Source organism: Rattus rattus, chromosome 12, assembly GCF_011064425.1.
Source record: "Rattus rattus isolate New Zealand chromosome 12, Rrattus_CSIRO_v1, whole genome shotgun sequence".
Lineage (NCBI taxonomy): Eukaryota > Metazoa > Chordata > Mammalia > Rodentia > Muridae > Rattus > Rattus rattus.
In genome coordinates this window covers 31,117,927-31,138,561 of record NC_046165.1, presented here as the reverse complement: position 1 = coordinate 31,138,561, position 20,635 = coordinate 31,117,927, and the positions used below count along the sequence as shown (strand labels likewise).

The window sequence follows — 20,635 nt, the reverse complement described above, 5'->3', positions numbered from 1 at the left end:
TGTTTCCTTAATGGACTCTTCCAGTGCAATCTGATCCCACCGGCTCCCTGTTGTCATTCCGTGCTCTCTAGGCATTGTTCTTTCAGCTCAAAAACTCAGTTAGAGGGGATAGAAGCTGTGGCTGAGACACAAAGTGAAAAAAAGGTGATCAGCCAGTCTCCAACTTCCTCCCACTTCTCCAAGTCCATTTTCCTCCTTCTAAGGTCCTGATGGAAAGAGAGTCCAGATTATAGTCCAAGTCCACAGTAGCCATGGAGCATAACCTAGAGACAGGATCAAATGGAGAAAAGAGCAACATTGCAGAGGACTCAGGCACTTCTCAAAAACCACACCACTGATTCAAGTTTTTCCCAGAAGGGACTAATCCCTATGTGTGCTATTTGTCCATTTTACTAGAATGTCCCTTTGGAGGCCAATCTTACGTTCCTGTGTCCTATAGCCTTTCCCCAGACAGGCTTTCCTGGGTCTGCTTCAAAACACTATAAAAAGCCTGATCCTCACTTTACTTCACAGATAGAATAGGCTTGTTACATGCTGTACCTAGTGCTGGGGTCACAACCTTGTCAGTTACTCACCAGTACCAGTCATTTTCCAGGGTAAGGTGTTTACATTTGACCAAAGCTCTCCATTGATCCAAGTTCTCGCCATTTTCTTCATGTCAGTCATCCTTCCTCATGCTGCAATCATGTGAGTATCCTAGGACTAAGTTGTTCCTGGTTATAGGGCATGGTCCAAGGATCAAATAACATTATGAATGAAGGGATTCAAAATTACATGAATTCAGACTGAATCCTGAACTACCCCAGCCTAGGACGCACACCCCCGTTCCTTGGTATCTTTGGGTCCATTTTGATATTTATTAAGCTTGTTATTATGGAACCAGGGACAGTGCGCCAGCAAATAAAGGAGGGCTGATTTTGTTTTATCGCCTGACGGGGTTTGAAGGAATTGACCTAGCTTGCCAAGAACATTAGGGACCCTGTGCCACGATCCAGGGTCTAAATTAACCCATTAAGACTATTCTCCTGTTCTTAGGTAACAATTTCAATCACAGAATCTATTGCCCTTGTATGAAACTCAAGGAATATGAACAGTATTATCAGGAAAAGAATTTATAACACCACACCAAAGATTCCCATGTGCGACAAGCCCCAGCAGATGGAATGCTTGTACTGCTCACAGTGAGGCTCTCAGCCGCATCATTATCATGCCATGGAAATTGACACAGGATAATTCTCAGGCCAAATCAGAACACAGAATACCCAGATCTTAAGGGATACACAGAAACACACTCACACATGCATACACACACACAAACTCACACAAAACTCACTCTCTCTCTCTCTCTCTCTCTCTCTCTCTCTCTCTCTCTCTTTCTCTCTGTCTCTCTCTCTCAAATACAATTAGAATGCCAAATGAATACAAGGATGTGACATTATCTCAAAATACAATGAATAAAATCAGAGAAAACCAATGATACCCAGTTGTCGGTCCAGTCACACACTGTGAGGCAGCAAGAGGGATTAGGCCCCTCCAGCTCTTCACAGGAACTATTGAACCCAAAGCACTTCCACGTCAATTACAACAATGATTGCTCATAATCAGAGCACCTAGAAATTCCCACAAGCCAACACCTGTCCAGGCTACTTAAACCGCACACTGAGAGCTCACACACTACTACCCTTATTCCCAGACTGTAATTCAGGCCACAGGCTATGATTTACGCTTAGGAATAAAATAGCCTGTGCCACCATCTCAATCCCATCTGAATCACATTCTGATGCAATCAGGAAAGTGATTTTGACCACAGAGCCCTACCCTGAGTGCCTTCCTACTGGGATGTAGGAAATGGATTTAACAGAATTTGCATTGTGACTACCTGTCATTTTCGTTCTTTCGGGTAATCCAGGAGGATTCTCCTGAGTTCATCTCTCTCCTTTTGCATCTTCTGGAGATCAGTTTTGAGCTTCTCAAACACTTCATTCTCTCCTTCAACAGGTGTCGTGGAGGGAAGGGATGATGCTTCCTGATCAGACTCTGTAGGTGGATAAACGCAGTAAAGGAGGCATATATGTGGGACACAGTGTCAAGGGAAACTATGCTTAGTCTAAAAACAAGTTGAGGATGAACAGTTCTACAGATAGATGAATTCAGATACAAAGAGCTATCTTTAAGCTGAACTTAAATAGGTCCTGTTCCCACCATCTGTAGCCATAGGGATGACATAGGCCATCATGATATAGACACCTCTCCCAAATTCTTCCTGCCATTGAAATTCTAAAGCTGGCCTAAACAAGAAGAATTGGAGGACCTTCTCAGCTAATGTCTGATGTGAGGCAGGCAAGTCCTTGAGTCCAAACTGCTTAACGTCTTGAATCTCTAGTCACGTGTGTTCAAGTACAAAGTAACTGAGACCATGATATATTAATCAGGAGAGTATCGCTTGGCATCAATTACCCCTAATTCTGGGACACTGCTGAGAATGAAGTGCTTCCACAGCCTATCCCAGAGAGACCTTTGTTATTCTTACAGAGGCTCATCCCTGGTGATTATTTTGGCACTCCCCATGACATTAAAGAGACCAAGGAAAGCCCCTTGACATATAACAGGTCTTGGTTCTCTGGTCAAACAAATGATCAGGAAATCATTGAGTCTGGGTGGGTCAGCCATTTAGGAAGACTGAGGCTCTAAATCATACGTCCTACCCCTGGAAGGGACCAGCTCAGCCAACCTCCTCCAGGAAGCTCCCTTGCCCTGCCCAGTACTCACTCCCGGATCTCCCTCAAGGGACCTTTCCATTCGTCTCTTCTTCTCCAACGTGATAGAAGGCTGGCCTGCCTCTGCCTTGGTCTGGTCTCTGCATGGATAAGGATTGTCCCTCCGAAAGAGACTGAGGATCCTGGAGAACACATGCCTCTCAGGGAACCCATGAGGAAATGAACAGAAATTCCAAGGCTCAGGCAGTTGGTGTCACCACAACACTGCTGACATCACAGAACATTCTAGTGTTGTCCCTGATACAAGAGAATTTCCAGGAAGACACTACCGGTGATGTCACTGGGAAGTGCCATAACTTACTTGCTAACTCACCTCCACCCAGACTGACCAGTTTCTGCAGTGGCTTTTCCAGAGACTCACTTTTGAGCCAGGGAACACCCATTCGCACACTCTCCTTCCACAACTTCAGAGTTCTCACTGCTTCATTACAACTCAGTTGCTGAGGATAGGGAGAGTTGGTTAAAGCCTTGATATGGAGAGAACATCTTTGTTAACAGCCAAATATCTAGAGACCCTCGGTGAGGGAGATTCTTCTCCCTGAAATGTATAAACCCAGGGACCACGCATGTGACATATAGTCCAATTCCCACAGTTTTTACTGTTCCCAGGAGGCCAATATTTTTCCTACACCTTTAAATGTGTGCAAGTTGGAGTATATTGTTTCACGGACTGTGCCTTGGGAGAGGGCATGGTTTCAATATATTCACCTATGTTTTTTCCTGAAATCCCTGTCTTACAATCCCATTTTGTGCAATGAAAACTCCCTTTTCTGTGGAACATAGGTGCTCAGGTATAGGGCAAACATCAAATCGTAAACTTTCTGTCCATTCTTAAAAGTTAAAATCCCCAAAAGTGAGGGAACTGAGACCTAAGCAAGAGCGATGGAGGGGCAGAATGCAGAGGTGCTGCTGGCCAAGGAAGAGCAGGAGGAAGCAGAGAAGCTGTAGCACATCATGGTGCACAGGAGCCAGAACTGAGTTCGATCTGGCAACCTGGCTGGCTTCTGACAGCAACCCCTCGATGGTGCTGGTGCCAGGCCAGGGCCTGTTGAGGCTCTAGCTGTGTGCCCGGAGGAAACCCAGGAGACCATCAACCAGCTGTGGAAGCTGCTGACCAACGGCATGGAGAGGCGGTGGTAGTGTGCTTGCAGGAGCCTGACACAGGCCTTCCCCAGAGGAAGCCACTGCCGGGCTGTGCTCTCACTTGCTGGTAGCAGAGTTGGTGAGCTTAAGGGCATCCATCCCAAGAAGGAGACCAAACCTCATGTGGGGACGAGAGGTGAATGGCCAGTAGTGATGCCCCTTTTGTGGCTACAAGCTGCTCCTGGATGACACTTTGAGGAGGGCTGATTGAGGTGCCTGGAACACAACCCATGGAAGACCAGTTCTCCACAAAGTGATTCAGGCCAAGAAGAATGCATGGCCAAGAACTAGCTGAACCATCTGTGGAACTGGCCTGCATGCACGAGATGCAGATGCCCAGCTTAGCTGGCCTGCACCTTCCTGACACCAGAGTAAGGGGGAGCTAGGCTGCACCATGCAAGTGTCCAAGGTCTGCAATGCTTCCTTGGGATACTTCCAGGAGGGTTCTGTTCTACCAGGTCTCCTGGGTATGCACATATTCCACATTCTGGGGAAAAATAAAAGGTTTTCTAGTTGCAAACAATTTGGAGCAAATATGTATTTGTTCACCTATGAGCGTGTGAGTGTGTGTGCATGCCTGTGGGCTTGTGTATGTGTACACCACAGAACCCAGTGCTTTGCCTGACAAATTAATATCAGCATGGTTACTACAGTGGCCCTCGTTTATTATTAGTGCCTCGTGTCTATAGCAAATCATCAGGAGTCTCATCTCCTCAGGAGACTTCATGCTAGCCTAAGGCTGCAGTCTGCAAACTTGTGTTCTGAGGACCTCTTTTTTCTTTCCTTTTTCTTTCTTTCTTTCTTTGCTTTGTTTTTGTTTATGAAGACAAGGTCATAGAGAGGCTGGCCTGAAAGTCAGAGATCCACTTGCCTCTGCCTCCCGAGTGCTGGGATTGAAGAGATGAGGAAAACTGCCAGGCATCTAAAGACCTCTTAATATTCTCAAAAATCACTAAGGACCCGTACAACTTGAATCTAAATGGATAGTATCTGAATCTCTATCTACTAATCATATAGTAAACATAAGAAGCTTATAAAAAAAAGTTGTAGGGTATTGGGGAGAAGGCTTAGTTAGCGAATTGCTTGCCATGCAAATGTGAGGACCAGAGTTTGAATCCCCATCATCCTTGTAAAGCATCATCAAGTTGACAACAAAAACGTTTTCTCAATAGGTGCTGAACCCAGCATAGGGCACTCTCTCAAACAAATGCTCTTTTTATATTCAGAATATTATTAATTACATGCGTACGTATGAGTGTGCATGAATTTACGGGCACGCACGCACACACACACACATATATACAAACACACAGACATGTACACATGATTTGAAAATGTACATGTAGAAAGGAGAGAACAAACCCCCATGAGTTAACTTCTGATTTCCACATGTGTACAGTGATGTCTCTAACCATAAACATATAAAATAAATAAAGATATTTTAAATTTAAAAGTATAGTGTTTCTTTTAATTAAACAAGAACCATTCCTTTATCAAGCATTCTTGCATGATTGGAATTTTGGTTGGAATTACATTTCACCACACTTCTCTCTGAAGACAAAACCAAGAAATATATACCAAATCCCACAGGAGCAGGGCAGATATGGATCCTCTGGCTGTTATGTCTGTTTCCCAGCTAATAATCCCACTATATAATTTGCTGTGTTTGTTTGGGCTGCTGTTAACTCCAGTTGGCCAACCCACCTGACCCATGGCGGCTTCCTCCTCCCTTCACCTTCTTTCCCACTTGCGGTTCTTCTCTGATGCGGGAAGTCCTGGGAGGCTAAACCCTGCCTGTGCCCAGCTGCTGACCGTTGACATCTTTATTCACCTACCAGAAATAATTTGGGGACTCAAGTTTACATAGTATCACTTGGGTCTACATGTGGACTCTCTTGTCTCTGGGACAATCAGGCTGTGGAGGCCTGCAGTTAGCATTACAATACAGAGCAACAGACAAACCTCAAAGATGGAGGTCAGGGCCATCTGGTAGGAGTCAGGTTTCTGTGTGGGTCCCAGGTAGTGAACTGATTACGTCAGGCTTGGCCACACAAGAACCTTTACCCATTGAGCTGTCTTCCTGGCTCATGAAAAACCTTTCACAGGCTCGTGTGGTCCTGTGGCTCTGCATATGTGAGTTTGCACGTGTGGGGGCAGAGGACAACCTTGGTTGTTACTCTTCAGGTGCCGTCCACCATTTTTATAAAACGGGAGTTTTCATTGCCTCGGAATAGGACAGGTCAGCTGGGCTGGCTGGCTAGGGAGGACATGGAGTCTCTGTCCCCAGCAAAGGTGTGCGCCCCACACCAGGTTCTACATTGTGGTTGTTATTGTAATTGGCTTCTTGTGTTTGCACTGAAGTTTATCGTCTGGGTTTCTGTCTCCATGGTTTCCATGTGAGCAGGAGAGGACATGAAATGTCTGACTGATGTGTGTATTGTGTGTGATTGTCCTTGAGTCCGGTATAAAAGTGACCCAGAATGCTGCTTTCTGGCTCAGTCCTGCTTGGTCACACTCGAGGTTTAAGAGGAACTTCTTGAAGGCTTAGTTACACAACAAGGGTTGTAGAATTCTCTAAAGTCCCTGATCTTACATCTGAGATTACTAAGAATTTACTTCCTTTCACTTTTCCTGTTTTAGGCACAGTCTGAATTATGTACCTGAAATGTGGAATAAATTACTAATACTAAAATCATTGTGTTCTTAAGTTAATTAGGGCCAAACTATTGGAAATGACTGGATCTGGTGTAAATGTTGAGACATTTCCCTTGCCTGTGATAGCCCAGAGGTAGGCAGCCAATCCACAGAGGGCAGCATTTCTCTGGCTATTCAGGGCCACAGGTCCCTCTGTCTGCTGAGCCATTCTCTAGGGATTAGGGTGACACTATTTACTGTACTGTAGAGAAATGTCATGAGGCCACTGCTCCTAGCTTGCCAGCGGCAGGGCACCCTAGGATGGTTCGGTCACTCTCACCACACTGAGGTACAGAGGAGGCAAACGTCCTCAAGCAGAGGATCCTGGTGCTCTGTCTGCCAAGGAAGCTGCAAACCTGAGGACGTGGACTTCATGGTCATTTTCTCAGGAGAAAGTAACTTTGTTTATAGCTTAATTAGACAGCAGCACCTCTAACCCGTCTAAGAGTTGGACGGCTGACGTGTTTCTCAGTCTGCAAGGAGGTTTGGGTCACTCAGATCCAAGATATGCGATGGCTAGGGAAACAGCAGCTGGAGAGAACTAGAAACAGTGGGAAACTTTTATCCTGCTTTGTCTTTAAAGAAATCAAACTGAATAAACTGTGCATTGGCTGACTGGGCTGTGTACCCCGTGTCCAATTATTGACCTCCCTCACATGGGACCTCAATGTACCAGACTGTAGCAGTGAATTAATTAAACAGCTTTGGCTCCTTAGTGCAGTCATGGCACCTGCCCAAGAGTTCTCTGATCTTGAGAATGAAACACACACACACACACAGGCACACACACAATCAATGTCTGGACATTTCTAATCCTCCTGACAGCTACCAAACATCTCCCTTCCACCCAGCATCCCAGGTTTAACACCTTTTAAATCTATGTTTTATCTTTGCTGCCTGTTACCTTCTGGGAAACACCCCACTCCCCCAATAGGGTCCTATTCCCTTCCCCCTACATTGTAGGCTGCTTTCTCTCCTCTAGCTCTTAACTCTGACCTTTCTAAGTCTGGATCATGGTGATTCTCTTCATTCTCCACTCCCTCCCAATCCCTTGCCCTGTCTTTCTGTCTTTCTGTCCAAACATTGGCAATGGCAACTCAAAGCCCTCAGGGACCCTCAGGTCTGGAAGTGCAGCTTTTTGGGAGCCAAAATAAGACAGTTATGAACACCAGATATTGATACCTCACACATACATTCTTGATATGGAATAAAGCAACTATCTTTAAGATTATGGGAATTTGATCCTCAGTACTAGGGAGGGTAAACATCATGCAGAAAATGGCAGACATTTTGCCTATGGACTCTGTTCATATGTTTCTGGACAAAACTTAGTCTCATGCAAACTCTTGGTTTGAGAGGCACCTAGGAAATATAATTCATAGTTGTCAACTCTGTGCTCTATTGAAGATGTAGGAAATGGGAAGGGAAGCTAGAAAATAACAGTACAGACTCTCTCAAAATTCTCTTAGACCTGTGGGTTTGTACTCCAGGGACCCTGGAGGCCTGCTCTAACCAGAGACCCAGGAGGCCAACCCTAAACAGAGACAGTACTACCTGACTCCCAGGAGACCAGCTATCACCCAGCTCACAGAGCTCTACATTCCTCCAATGAGGCTGGATCCAGTCAGAGACACTCAGGACAGTTAACATCAGAGATAACCAGTTGGGGAGAGGCAAACTCAGGACCATAAAAAACAGAACCCAATGCAAAATCTGCTGCTCACTCAGAGGACCTATAGGGCTCTTAACAATCATCTATAACAGGATATCTCGTGCCCTCTTCTGGCCACTGAGAGAACTGCATGCAGAGGGACCACAGACAAAAGTCAGCCAAAGAACAATTCACCAAAATAAATAAAAATGAATACATTTCTCTTTCAGAAAGGCATACAAATGTATGATCAAGGCAAACAACACCCAAAATGGGGACACTCTGGCCCATGTCCCTCAACCCTTACACTAAACTGATCATACAGTTACACAGATGGAATAAGTAACATTCAGATTAAAGTGAATACGTATCCCATTTGTCCTTATTGATCTGGATCACCACATCCAGGATGATTTTACAAGATCCATTCATTGTCCTGAAAATTACATGCTTTCCTTTTTCCTTTTGTAGTTATGGATCAGCAATCCAGTCTGGAAATGCACCATGCTTTCTTTATGCACTCATCTCGTAAGGGACCACTTGAATATTTCCAAATTCTGAATATTATAAGAGAGCTTCACTGAACATGGTGGAGAAAGGGTGTCTATACTAGGATGAGTCAACATTGGGATATATGCCTTGGTGTTGTATCTTGAGGTTTACCCATTACCACCTTCCTGAAGAAACAGCATACTGATTTCCAAAGTTGCTACAGAAATTTGCATTGCCACCAGGAGAATATCAATGTTCCCTTTGCTCCGTAATCCAGTAAAAGTAAATTCTCTTATGTCTTACTAAACTAAGTTATTCTGAAAGGTATGAAAAAATATCTCAGAATAATTTTGATTTGCATTTCTGTAGTGTCCAAGGATGATAAATATTTATTAGGAGTTTCTAAATCATTTGAGGGTCTTCAACTGTGAATATTATGATTATATATATCTATATCTATATCTATATCTATATCTATACCTATATATATAGCCCATTTGGATTACGTTTTTTTAAATATAGTGTTTTAGTTTTTCAAATATGTTTTATATAAGCCCATTAGTGAATGTGCACAAGGAAATAATGTTTACCATTTCTGTAAATGGTCATTTAAAAAATCATTAATGACAAATTAGATAAATGCTCTCTCAATGAACTCACAGAATTGGCAGACAAGTTGTAAATAATAGAATTCATTGCAAAAGTCCAGGACAGGGACTGGAGACATGGCTCATCTGTTTGAGAATTTGAATCCCAGAGGACCTAAGGGGCAATTAACAATTCTCTGTCACATCAGGTCCGAGTGAAATCCACTGCCCTTTGCTGGCCGATAGCAAAATTGCATGCAAACGAATATGGGTAGCTGGGAGCGAGAGGACAGGAACATGGAGTAGCACCCACATGGAGGTAGGCGTTCTGGGGAAAGAATAGGGGTTTTATGGGATGAAACTGGAAAGGGGCATAATATTTGAAATGTAGATAAAAATATCACTACAAATTACAAAAAAAGAAATAATTCAAAACTGTAAGACCTCCACCCAAAAGGAGCTATGATATATATATCAAAATGAACTCAGCAAAGCATCATTATAAATAACAACAAACAAACCAACAATAAAAATAGTAAAAATGTTCATTCCTCTAAAATTGGTGGAATTCATTAAATGTGCAGTCATAGCTGATGATATATTTCAAGGAATCCACAGGCATCAAACTCTATGTGTCCTGAACATTTTATATTCCCATACTGAATGTTTTTATTTCCTCTAATGTATTAGAGAAATACTTCTGTGTTTCTCCTTTGTTTGTCATTATAAAGGAAGCTAAATTTGTGAGCACAGGGATAAAGCAAGGATATTTTTCATCATGAAGGTGGGTTCCACAGAGCATGACACACTGTCTACATCAAGAGCACAGTTTCCTGTGCAGCTCTGGCTGTGAACTGATGATGAAGCCTAAGCTGCATGAGACTTGCAGAAAACCACTGTTGCCTTACACTTGTGCTGTTACAGGAGGAAGAACCACACACGACTCAGGACGGTCTTGTGAGTGAAGGGTTAAAGGTCACATTTTTATTTATAGACAAACATTAATTTATTCAAGAACATTTTAAAGTGGGGAGTCAATGAGTTCAATGTATATAGCCTTAGGAATATGGCATATTAATTAAAAAAACTAAAGTTAACAAATGAATAACAAAACTTCAAACTTAAACAAATAAAACCAAATGCATAAAACAACCAAACTTCAAACTAAAAACCAAATATGACAAGTAAATTAGTCTGCATGCAATTGCTTCTGATTTTTCAACATGTAACTCCAGCCTGTTGCTGGCCTTGTAGACACAGCAGAACGGCAGGTAAGATGGTAAAAAACTCTTCAAGAGGAATGTAGACCTGCCTCATTCGGGGTGGTTGGTTGTTGATGGACAAGTCGTCAAAAGGTTAAACGTGAGGCATGTTCCATGCCACATCTCAAGGTCTTTCAAATTCAGCCCAAGATTGGTGCGGTTACAAGGACTGAGATGCGGGAGGTGTTGTCAATCTTTGCACCCTCAGTGCTCCTGGTGGACAGTTCTGTCTCTGAGAGCTGTAGTCCTGGTCTGGGCCCTGGGAAAGCTTCTGCTGCAGTGTTTCAGACCTAGGGGTGGAAAAGGCCTGGTGAGGACCTGCCATGTCACTTATCCCATACACAGCAGCACAATTCAGCAGGATAATCCAGGATGATCTTTCATCTGAGGTCATTTTCTCATGCCCAAGAGAGAAGGGTAAGAGATCCCACAGGCCTGCATATTTTCCCACCTTTTAAAACTGCTAAAAATTGAACAGTGAACAGCAGATAATTCCTACCGTCCATATATATTATATTTTAATATCATGTAGCAATGTCTTAATGTCAGATGAGGAGAGATGTGAACAACCTAGAAAACAATAGGAAGGCCTTGGAAGCCTGGCCATCACTGAAATGAAGACTATTATTATTCCTCCAGTGCAGGAATATGCCTGGGGTCCACCTGACAACCTCAATATCTGCAAAGACCCAGAGAAACAATATCTCAAGAAGTACATGCACACTGAAGTGATATTATATTTGGCAAGAATATGCTGCATGGAAATCTTAACAAGGGTAGGCACTGAACTCTAAAGGAGATACTCATGCAGAAAATAAACTATACCACTCCATTCTTTATGGGTATCATAAAACTATTTGTGGGGAGACTTAAGGGCACTGGGCTCAGATAATACAAGAGAGCTCAGACTGGAGGGATCAGAACACAATAGCCAGAATCTCTATGGATCACATACACTTCATGGATGGAATTTCTTTTAAAACCAACAGGAATGATGTTCTCAGCTGCTCCTAGCTGACAGATGCTGAGAACTATGTAGAAAGTCACAGACCCAATAAGACAGTTTATAAGCACAGGGAATCTACTTGGGTCCTCTCATCCTGTGCTTTCAAATCATCTCAGTGACACCGAAAATGATGCTGCATCTTCCCAGCCAAGGCCTTTTGCTCAGTCACCAGTTTTTTCTGATTCTGGGGGTCCTGCAGACTTTCCTCCATTCTGTCCTCATCCTGGTCATTATAAGATTATATTGTCCATGGAGACAGGCATGTATACAGACACAGAAAGACAGACACCCAGACATACACACTTTTGAACTCACCCAAAAATGTTTGTTCACACACGCAAGCAGAGTATTTTGCAGAATGAGGTTAGTTTCCCAGTTAATGGTAACAGAAGAGATCACCCAGTCTACTATTGTGTCATAAGAAAAAGAAAAAAAAAACAACCTGGAATGGGGTAAGTACACAGTGAGCATAGGCTAAAGACAGCTCAGCCAATAAAGTGTATTCCCCTGAAAATCAGAAATTAGAAATGTGACATCTAGGCCTGTTAGCCAAGCCTGCTTAGCAAGTTCACAAGGCTGTGCACAGGAGGCTGATTTCAGGCAACAGAGCACTGGGTGGGGGCAGGTGAGCCTCTTCAGTCCTCTGCTCACTGTAATTGGAAAAATTATGTTTCCTCTTCTCTCTCTCTCTCTCTCTCTCTCTCTCTCTCTCTCTCTCTCTCTCTCTCTCTCTGAATATATATACATATATATACTTTTACATGTTTCTATATATGTACATATAGACTTATACAATATATATAAATTTATACAGTATGTGTCTGTGTTCAGAAACTTGATGAATTCACACACACACATTCACAAACACACATATACACACACTTCTATATATAAGCGCCCCATACCACAATTAAAACAAGCAATTTCCAATGTACAATATGCACCATAGCCATAAACATAATCACACATATCTGTGCCCAGAGACACAAACACACAAACACACACACACACACACACACACACACACACACCCACATAGGACGGGGGGGGGAGAGAGAGAGAGAGAGAGAGAGAGAGAGAGAGAGAGAGAGAGAGAGAGAGAGAGAGAGAACAGAAATCATAAGTGAGAAGCAGAAAAGAATGGGGAGGACATCATGCTGGAGGAACAGTTGTTGAATACAGATTAGGCAAAGGAAATGTTTCCAGTGAGAGCTTAGACACTGCTATGCATCCCTTATAAAGTAAATCTGTATAGGGAATCTGTATAGGGAATGCACTTCTTGGGCACACTAGGTTGAGAGAGTTGGAGAAAAATTTCCCTCCAATCCTCACATATCTCACACAAACCCTCACCCTGAGAGAAGCCTTTCTTACATCCCTGTTCATCCAGTCAGCTCCAGGACATAAGCCACAGGAAAGAACACTAAAACACTGACATAAAACAGGACTGACAAACTGCTTCTCAAGCTCTGTCACTATGAACCACGATTTGGACAGAAAGAAGGGACCATTTTCAGTGTACGGGGAAAAGGAGAGAAAGTCCACAAGCCCCATCATAACTGACAATGATAACCATTCTTTTGGCAATTGAACTGAACTCTAATCAGTTCTGTGCACTACACAGACGGCTACCACATGGCATCCCTCTAGCATAATGGCATGTAAGTGTGCAATGTGTGATCAACAGATCCCCTTAAGGAAATGCAGTTTCTAGTTGAGCAGGAGGATTTGGTTGTCAATCCTCCAGTTTCTTGCATGAAGCTAGCATCACAAAAAGTTTTGTAAATGGTCAAAGAAATGAACAACTGGATGAGACCTAGGAGAGTTTGTGGATAAGGTGGAGAAAGGTTAAATTGGTTTGACTTGGTTTATGCTTAGATATCAGGAGAACCTGCCCTTGATGCTTCATTCATCCTACCTGAGGCTGCTTGGTACACGGATTTTCATACTGGCTTCCCCACAGATCCTTGTTGTTTCCTTAATGGACTCTTCCAGTGCAATCTGATCCCATAGAAGCTCCCTGTTGTCATTCCGTGCTCTCTGGGCATTGTTCTTCAGCTCAAAAAACTCAGTTAGGAGGGGATAGAAGCTGTGGCTGAGACACAAAGAAAAAATGGTGAATCCCAGCCAGTCTCCAACTTCCTCCCACTTCTCCAAGTCCATTCCTCCTTCTAGGGTCCTGATCCAAAGAGAGCCCCAGATTATAGTCCAAGTCCACAGTAGCCATGGAGCATAACCTAGAGACAGGTCAAATGGAGAAAAGAGCAACATTCCAGAGGACTCAGGGCACTTCTCAAAAACCTGACTCCATTGATTCAAGTTTTTCCCAGAAGGGGACTTAATCCCTATGTGTGCTTATTTGTCCATTTTATTAGAATGTCGCTTGGAGGCCAATCTTTCTGTGTCCTGTATGTCCTAGAGCCTTTCTTAGAGACAGGCCTCCTGGTCTCCTTAAAAACACTATAAAGCCTGATCCTCACTTTACTTCAAAGATAAGAATGGGCTGACACATGCTGTGCCTAGTGCTGGGGTCACAACCTTGTAAGTTACTCACCAGTACCAGTCATTCTCCAGTGTGAGGTGTTTACATTTGACCAAAGCTCTATTGACCTGCTCGCTCATTTTCTTCATGTCAGTCATCACTTCCTCATGCTGCATCATGAGCATCTCGGACTCAAAGTTGTTCCTGTGGTAGGGCATGGTCCAAGGATCAAATAACATTATGAATGAAGGATTCAAGAATTACATGAATTCAGACTGAATCCTGAACTACCCCAGCCTAGGACATGCCACGCCCTTGCTCCTTGGTACTGGGTCCATTTGATATTTATTAAGTTTGTTATTATGAATACAGGGGACAGCAGTGCCAGCAAACCAAAGGAGGGAGCTGATTTGCTTGAGCTCCCTGACAGGGTTTGAAGGAATTGACAAGCTTGCCAAGAACATTTGAGGACCCTGTGCCACGATCCAGGCTCCAACTGAAACCCATGAAGACTATTCTCCTGTTCTTAGATAACAATTCTCAATCATAGAATCTATTGCTACATGAAAACCCAAGGGAACATGAACAGTATTTACAGGGAAAAGAATTTATAACACACACCAGGAGATTCCCATGTGTGTCCACCTGAGCAGATGTGAAATGTTCTACTGCTCAAAGTGAGGCTCTCAGCCCCATCATTATCATGCCATGGAAATTGACAAAGGATAATTCTCAGGCCAAATCAGAACAGAGAATACCCAGACCTTAAGTGATACACACAAAAACATTCACACATGCATAAACACAAACAAACTCACACAAAACTCTCTCTCTCACTCTCTCTCTCTCTCTCTCTCTCTCTCAAATACAATTAGAATGTCAAATATCTCAATACAATGAATAAAATCAGAGAAAACCAATGATACCCTGCTGTCAGTCCGGTCACACACTGTGAGGCAGCAAGAGGGATTAGGCCCCTCCAGCTCTTCACAGGAACTATTGAACCCAAAGCACCTCCATGTCAATTACAACAATTTTGGTCATAATCAGAACACCTAGGAATTCCCACAAGCGAACACCTGTCCAGGCTACTTAAACCACACAATGAGAGCTCAAACACTACTACCCTTATTCCCAGACTGTGATTCAGGCCACAGGCTATGATTTACATTTGTAGGAATCAAAATAGCCTGTGCCACCATCTCATTCCCATCTGAACTTCACATTCTGATGCAATCAGGAAAGTCATTTTGACCATGAGGACACCCTGGAGTTGTAGCCTACTGTGATGTGAGGAAATGTGGATTTAACAGAACTTGCATTGTGACTACCTGTCATTTAAATTCTTTCCCGGGTAATCCGCCAGGATTCTCCTGAGTTCATCTCTCTCCTTTTGCATCTTCTGGAGAGCAATTTTGAGCTTCTCCAATCGCTTCATTCTCTCCTCCTCAACAGGTGTCGTGGAGGGTTGGGATGATGCCTTCTGATCAGACTCTGTAGGTGGATAAACACCAGTGAACAGGCATATGTGTGGGCACAGTGTCAAGGAAAACTATGCTTACACTAAAACAGAAGTCTGAGGATGAACATTTCTACAGATACAGTGAATCCCTGACAGAGCAAGAAAGCTATCTTTAAGCTGAACTCAGCCAGGTCCCTGTTCCCCACCATCATAGCCATAGGATGACATATGCCATCATAGATATAGACCACACCTCCTACAGCCATTCCTCTGGCACTGAAATTCTAAAGCTGGCCTAAACCAGAATTGGAGGACCTTCTCAGCTAATGTCTGATGTGAGGCAGGCAAGTCCTTGAGTCCAAACTGCTTAACATCTTGAATCCCTAGTCACGTGTGTTAAAGTCCAAAGTAACTGAGACCATGATATATGACCAGGTGAGCATCCCTCTTGGCATCAATGACCCACGTAATGTACAGGACACTGCTGAGAATGAAGTGCTTCAACAGCCTATCCTGAGAGAGACACTTTGTTATTCTTACAGAGGCTCATCCTGGTATTCTTTGACCCTGCCCATGACATTAAAGAGATCCAAGGAAAGCCCCTTGACATATAACAGGTCTTGGTTCTCTGTCAAACAAATGATCAGAAATCGTTGAGTCTGGGTCAGCCATTTAGGAAGACTGAGGCTCTAAATCATATGTCCTACTCCTGGAAGGACCAGCTCAAGCCAACCTCCTCCAGGTAGCTCCCCTTGCCCTGCCCAGTACTCACTTGACCTCCTCAAGGACCTTTCCATTCGTCTTCTTCTCCAACGTGATAGAAGGCTGGCCTCCCTCTGCCTTGGTCTTGTCTCTGCATGGATATGATTGTCCCTCCGAAAGAAACTGAGGATCCTGGAGAACATGCCTCCTCGGGAACCCATTAGGAAATGAACGGAAATCGCTCAGGCAGTTGGTGTCACCACAACACTGCTGACATCACAGAACATTCTAGTGTTGTCCTGGATACAAGAGAATTTCCAGGGAAGACACTACCGGTGATGTCACTGGGAAGTGCCATAGCTTACTTGCTAACTACCTCCACCCAGATTGACAAATTTATGCAGTGACTTTTCCAGAGAATCACTTTTGAGCCAGGGAACACCTATTCCCACACTCTCCTTCCAGAGCTTCAGAGTTCTCACTACTTCATTACAACTCAGTTGCTGAGGATAGGGAGAGTTGGTTAAAGCCTTGATATGGATAGAACATCTTTGTTAACAGCCAAATATCAGAGACCCTCGGTGAGGGAGATTTGTCTCCCTGAAATGTATAAACCCAGGGCCCATGCATATGACATATACTCCAATTCCCACAGAACATCTCATCAACCAGCTGTGGAAGCTGCTGACCACCAGCATGGAGGAGGTGGTGGTAGTGTGCATGCAGGAGCCTGACACAGGCCTACCCTGCAGGAAGCCACTGCCTAGCCAAGGGCTCTCACTTGCTGGTAGCAGTTGGTGAGCTTTAAGGGCATCCATCCCAAGAAGAGGACCAACCTCATGTGGGACGAGGTGAATGGCCAGTAGTGATGCCCTTGTGGCTACAAGCCCTCCCTGGATGACACTGAGGAGTGGCTGATTGAGGTGCCTGGGAACACAAACTCCATGGAAGACCAGTTCTCCACAAAGGATTCAGGCCAAGAAGAATGCATGGCCAAGAACTAGCTGAACCATCTGTGGAACTGGCCTGCATGCACAAGATGCAGATGCCCAGCTTAGCTGGCCTGCACCTTCCTGACACCAGAGTAAGGGGGAGCTGGGCTGCACCATGCAAGTGTCCAAGGTCTCCAATGCTTCCTTGGGACACTTCCAGGAGGGTTCTGTTCTACCAGGTCTCCTGGGTATGCACATATTCCACATTCTGGGGGAAAATAAAAGGATTTCTAGTTGCAAACAATTTGGAGCAAATATGTATTTGTTCACCTATGAGCGTGTGAGTGTGTGTGCATGTGTGTGGACTTGTGTATGTGTACACCACAGAACCCAGTGCTTTGCCTCACAAATTAATATCAGCATTGTTACTAACAGTGACTCTCGTTTATTATTAGTGCCTCGTGACCATAGCAAATTATCAGGAGTCTGATCTCCTCAGGAGACTTCATGCTAGCCTAGGGCAACAGTCTGCAAACTTGTGTTCTGAGGACCTCTCTTTTCTTTCCTTTTTTCTTTCTTTCTTTCTTTGTTTTCTTTTTGTTTTTGAAGACAAGGTCATAGACCAGGCTGGCCTGGAAGTCAGAGATCCACTTGCCTCTGCCTCTCGAGTGCTGGGATTGAAGAGATGAGTCAAAACTGCCAGGCATCTAAAGACCTCTTAATATTCTCAAAATCACTAAGGACCCATACGACTTGAATCTAAATGGATAGTATCTGAATCTCTATCTGCTAATCATATAGTAAACATAAGAAGCTTATGAAATGTAGTTGTAGGGTATTGGGGAGAAGACGCAGTTAGTGAATCGCTTGCCATGCAAATGTGAGGACCAGAGTTTGAATCCCCATCATCCTTGTGAAGCATCATCAAGTTCACAACAAAAACATTTACTCAATAAGTGCTGAACCCACCATAGGGCACTCTCTCAAACAAATGCTCTCTTTATATTCAGAATATTATTAATTACATGCATATGTATGGTATGTATGATTGTGCCCAAATTACGAGCACACGCACACACAGATACACACACACACACACACACAGACATGTACACATGATTTGAAAATGCACATGTAGAAAGGAGAGAACAAACTCCCATGAATTAACTTCTGACTTCCACATGTGTACAGTGATGCCTCTAACCCTAAACACGTAAAATAAATAAATATATATATATATTTTTTGGTTCTTTTTTTCGGAGCTGGGGACCGAACCCAGGGCCTTGCGCTTCCTAGGTAAGCGCTCTACCACTGAGCTAAATCCCCAGCCCAATAAATATATTTTTAATTTAAAAGTATAGTGTTTCTTTTAATTATACAAGAACCATTCCCCTATCAAGCATTCTTGCATGGTTGGAATTACATTTCACCACACTTCTCTCTGAGGACAAAACCAAGAAATATATCCCACATCTGTGAAATGTTTGATTCTAAATCAATTTAAGGTCGTGGTCTGAGTCGTAGCCATTTGGTAGATATGGGACCTCATCCTACCTACCTCATCCAGCACCCTGTAGCTGAGTGAGATCCACAATGAGAAAAGCATCCTATGCATCTGCACAGACTGTGAGGGAGAAGAATGATTAAGGCTAATGGAGAGCTTGGCAGATTAAAGGGGTACCTCCTGCTGAGCAAATGATACACGAGTTAATTATCAAGTGTTTATAATATCCCAGAACCTTTGCTTGAAGCTATCTGCACACCATCTCATTCCGGCTTGAGAATCATGGAAAGCAGGCACAGCAACTTTCCCATAAAACTAGGAAAACTGGATGTAGATGTCTCCATCTTCCCTGAAAGCCACGACTCTGAAGAGAGGATTCTAACCTGGATGCTTAGACCTTAGGCACCATCTCAAGAGACTCTAAAAAGGGTGACATTTAAGTTGACTTGAAGGACAGTGCTGTTTGGCTGTTTAACGCATTTCTAGGTTTGTAAAATGAAGACAATGACTGTTTACCCACAAGTCTTTTGTAAGAAGAACATGAAAACGTTAAAAGCCATAGGACTGAGCCAGGGAAGTGAAGGGTCTAAGTGGTCACGGTCACCACTATTACTGTTGGCATCGTGAAGCAGGAATGAGAGAGACGGTGTCCATACAGCAGTGACAGGTGAGAGGTGAGTCTAATGGAAGTCAAGTTCCTCATGCTCTGGATTGAAATACCCAAGACACTGACTGCTGTAGAGTTTGGAGGCAGAGGCTAAGGAGATTCATTCTAGGAATGTGCGTCTTTTCTGAGAGATGTTCCTGGGTGGCGTTCAGTGCTCTGAACCACAGTTACTCCTACTGATAATGATTTCTGAAGTTTGTGTCCCATTAGGGTCAATTTGTTTCATTGTGGATTTAGAATCTAGTAGGTATGGAGGTCTAATGCCGTAAGAAAAAGTATCTAATCTCAGATTGATGGTCTGGGGTTGTTCTGTTCTAGGAAGCAATGACCTGAAAGGCAGCAGAGAGAGTCATGATGTGAGGCACAACACAGAGCTCTGAGGAAACTACAGGGACACAAGTGCCATGAGGGCATAGATGGAGGCTGGACACAGGAAAGTAGGGGTCTATCTTTAGGGTACCTCCTACTCACACCTTATATAGAATCTACCTTAACCAAAAGATGAATTCACATGAGATTGCCAGGTCTTTCATCTGATCACCTGCTACATTTTAATGATCATATCATATTTCTACTCAAAACCCCAATTCACTGGTGTGTCCATGTGTCTGCTAGTTACTTTTAAGCAACTGCATTAATATGGGAAAGACTTAGAGCGGGGAGACCTTAAATCAAGTCTGGACGATGCAATCAAGAACTCACACGCGAGACCGCTCCTTAAGGTAAATATGAGGTTTATTGATAGGAACCAGTGACTGGGCTTCAGACTCACATCCCACGAAGGCAGTGGAGTTCGACCAGAGGCTAAGACAAGGAATTTAAAGGAAGAAACCCTCAACCCAGCGGGTAGGGAGGGCATCATTGGAAAATGTCGAGAATACCAGTGAAAAAGTCACAAGGAGGAGCTTCCCTGTTTTCAAGATTGTTTACTTTATGGTCCATCAGTTCCTGGGAGAAGCTTCCTGCTTCTAAGATTATTCTCTAAGATTTTAATCTAACTTATGGTCAGGTAGTACAGGTAGAGAGAATGCCCAAATTCTAGGTATTTAGGGCTTTTTAAACTTCACCCCCTTAGCTGCATTTTTTTATTCTTTCATTCCCAGCTTCTTCTAGTGTGAAGTAGTTGCAACCATAGAACTAAATTTTAGCATCTTTTATAATATTGCCTTTTTTTGTCCTCCTGTGCCATGATACTGTTGGCATAACATCAACATCTAAACAGTACTCACTCTTTCTCTAATGAAGGTAACTAGTTTCTTTAACACACATGGACC

The 20,635-nt window shown here is 43.5% G+C and overlaps 2 protein-coding genes across 6 annotated transcripts in view; both read right to left on the bottom strand.

Annotated features, from left to right (window-relative positions):
• Nucleotides 1-20,635, bottom strand: part of Pcdh9 (protocadherin 9) — a 1,039,432-nt gene that overhangs the window by 607,213 nt on the left and 411,584 nt on the right. The gene's annotated exons all lie outside the window — the stretch shown is intronic.
• LOC116913103 lies at nucleotides 10,300-16,593 on the bottom strand. Its single transcript, XM_032917244.1, has 5 exons — nucleotides 16,329-16,593; nucleotides 15,426-15,588; nucleotides 14,167-14,298; nucleotides 13,531-13,849; nucleotides 10,300-10,896 (listed from the first exon to the last, which is right to left on the bottom strand). The coding sequence occupies exons 1-4, from the start codon at nucleotides 16,477-16,479 to the stop codon at nucleotides 13,681-13,683; spliced, it is 615 nt and encodes a 204-aa protein (XP_032773135.1). The 5' UTR covers nucleotides 16,480-16,593; the 3' UTR covers nucleotides 10,300-10,896; nucleotides 13,531-13,680.

Excerpts from the sequence above, each read along its gene's own strand:
- LOC116913103 (XM_032917244.1), bottom strand. The coding sequence starts at position 16,479 with ATGGGTTCCCGAGGAGGCATGTTCTCCAGGATCCTCAGTTTCTTTCGG. Across the intron at positions 14,299-15,425 it reads GGAAAGAATTTAAATGACAG|GAACAACTTTGAGTCCGAGA; the intron begins GTAGTCACAATG and ends GCCCTACCACAG. Across the intron at positions 13,850-14,166 it reads CTGGAGAATGACTGGTACTG|GTTATGCTCCATGGCTACTG; the intron begins GTGAGTAACTTA and ends ACCTGTCTCTAG.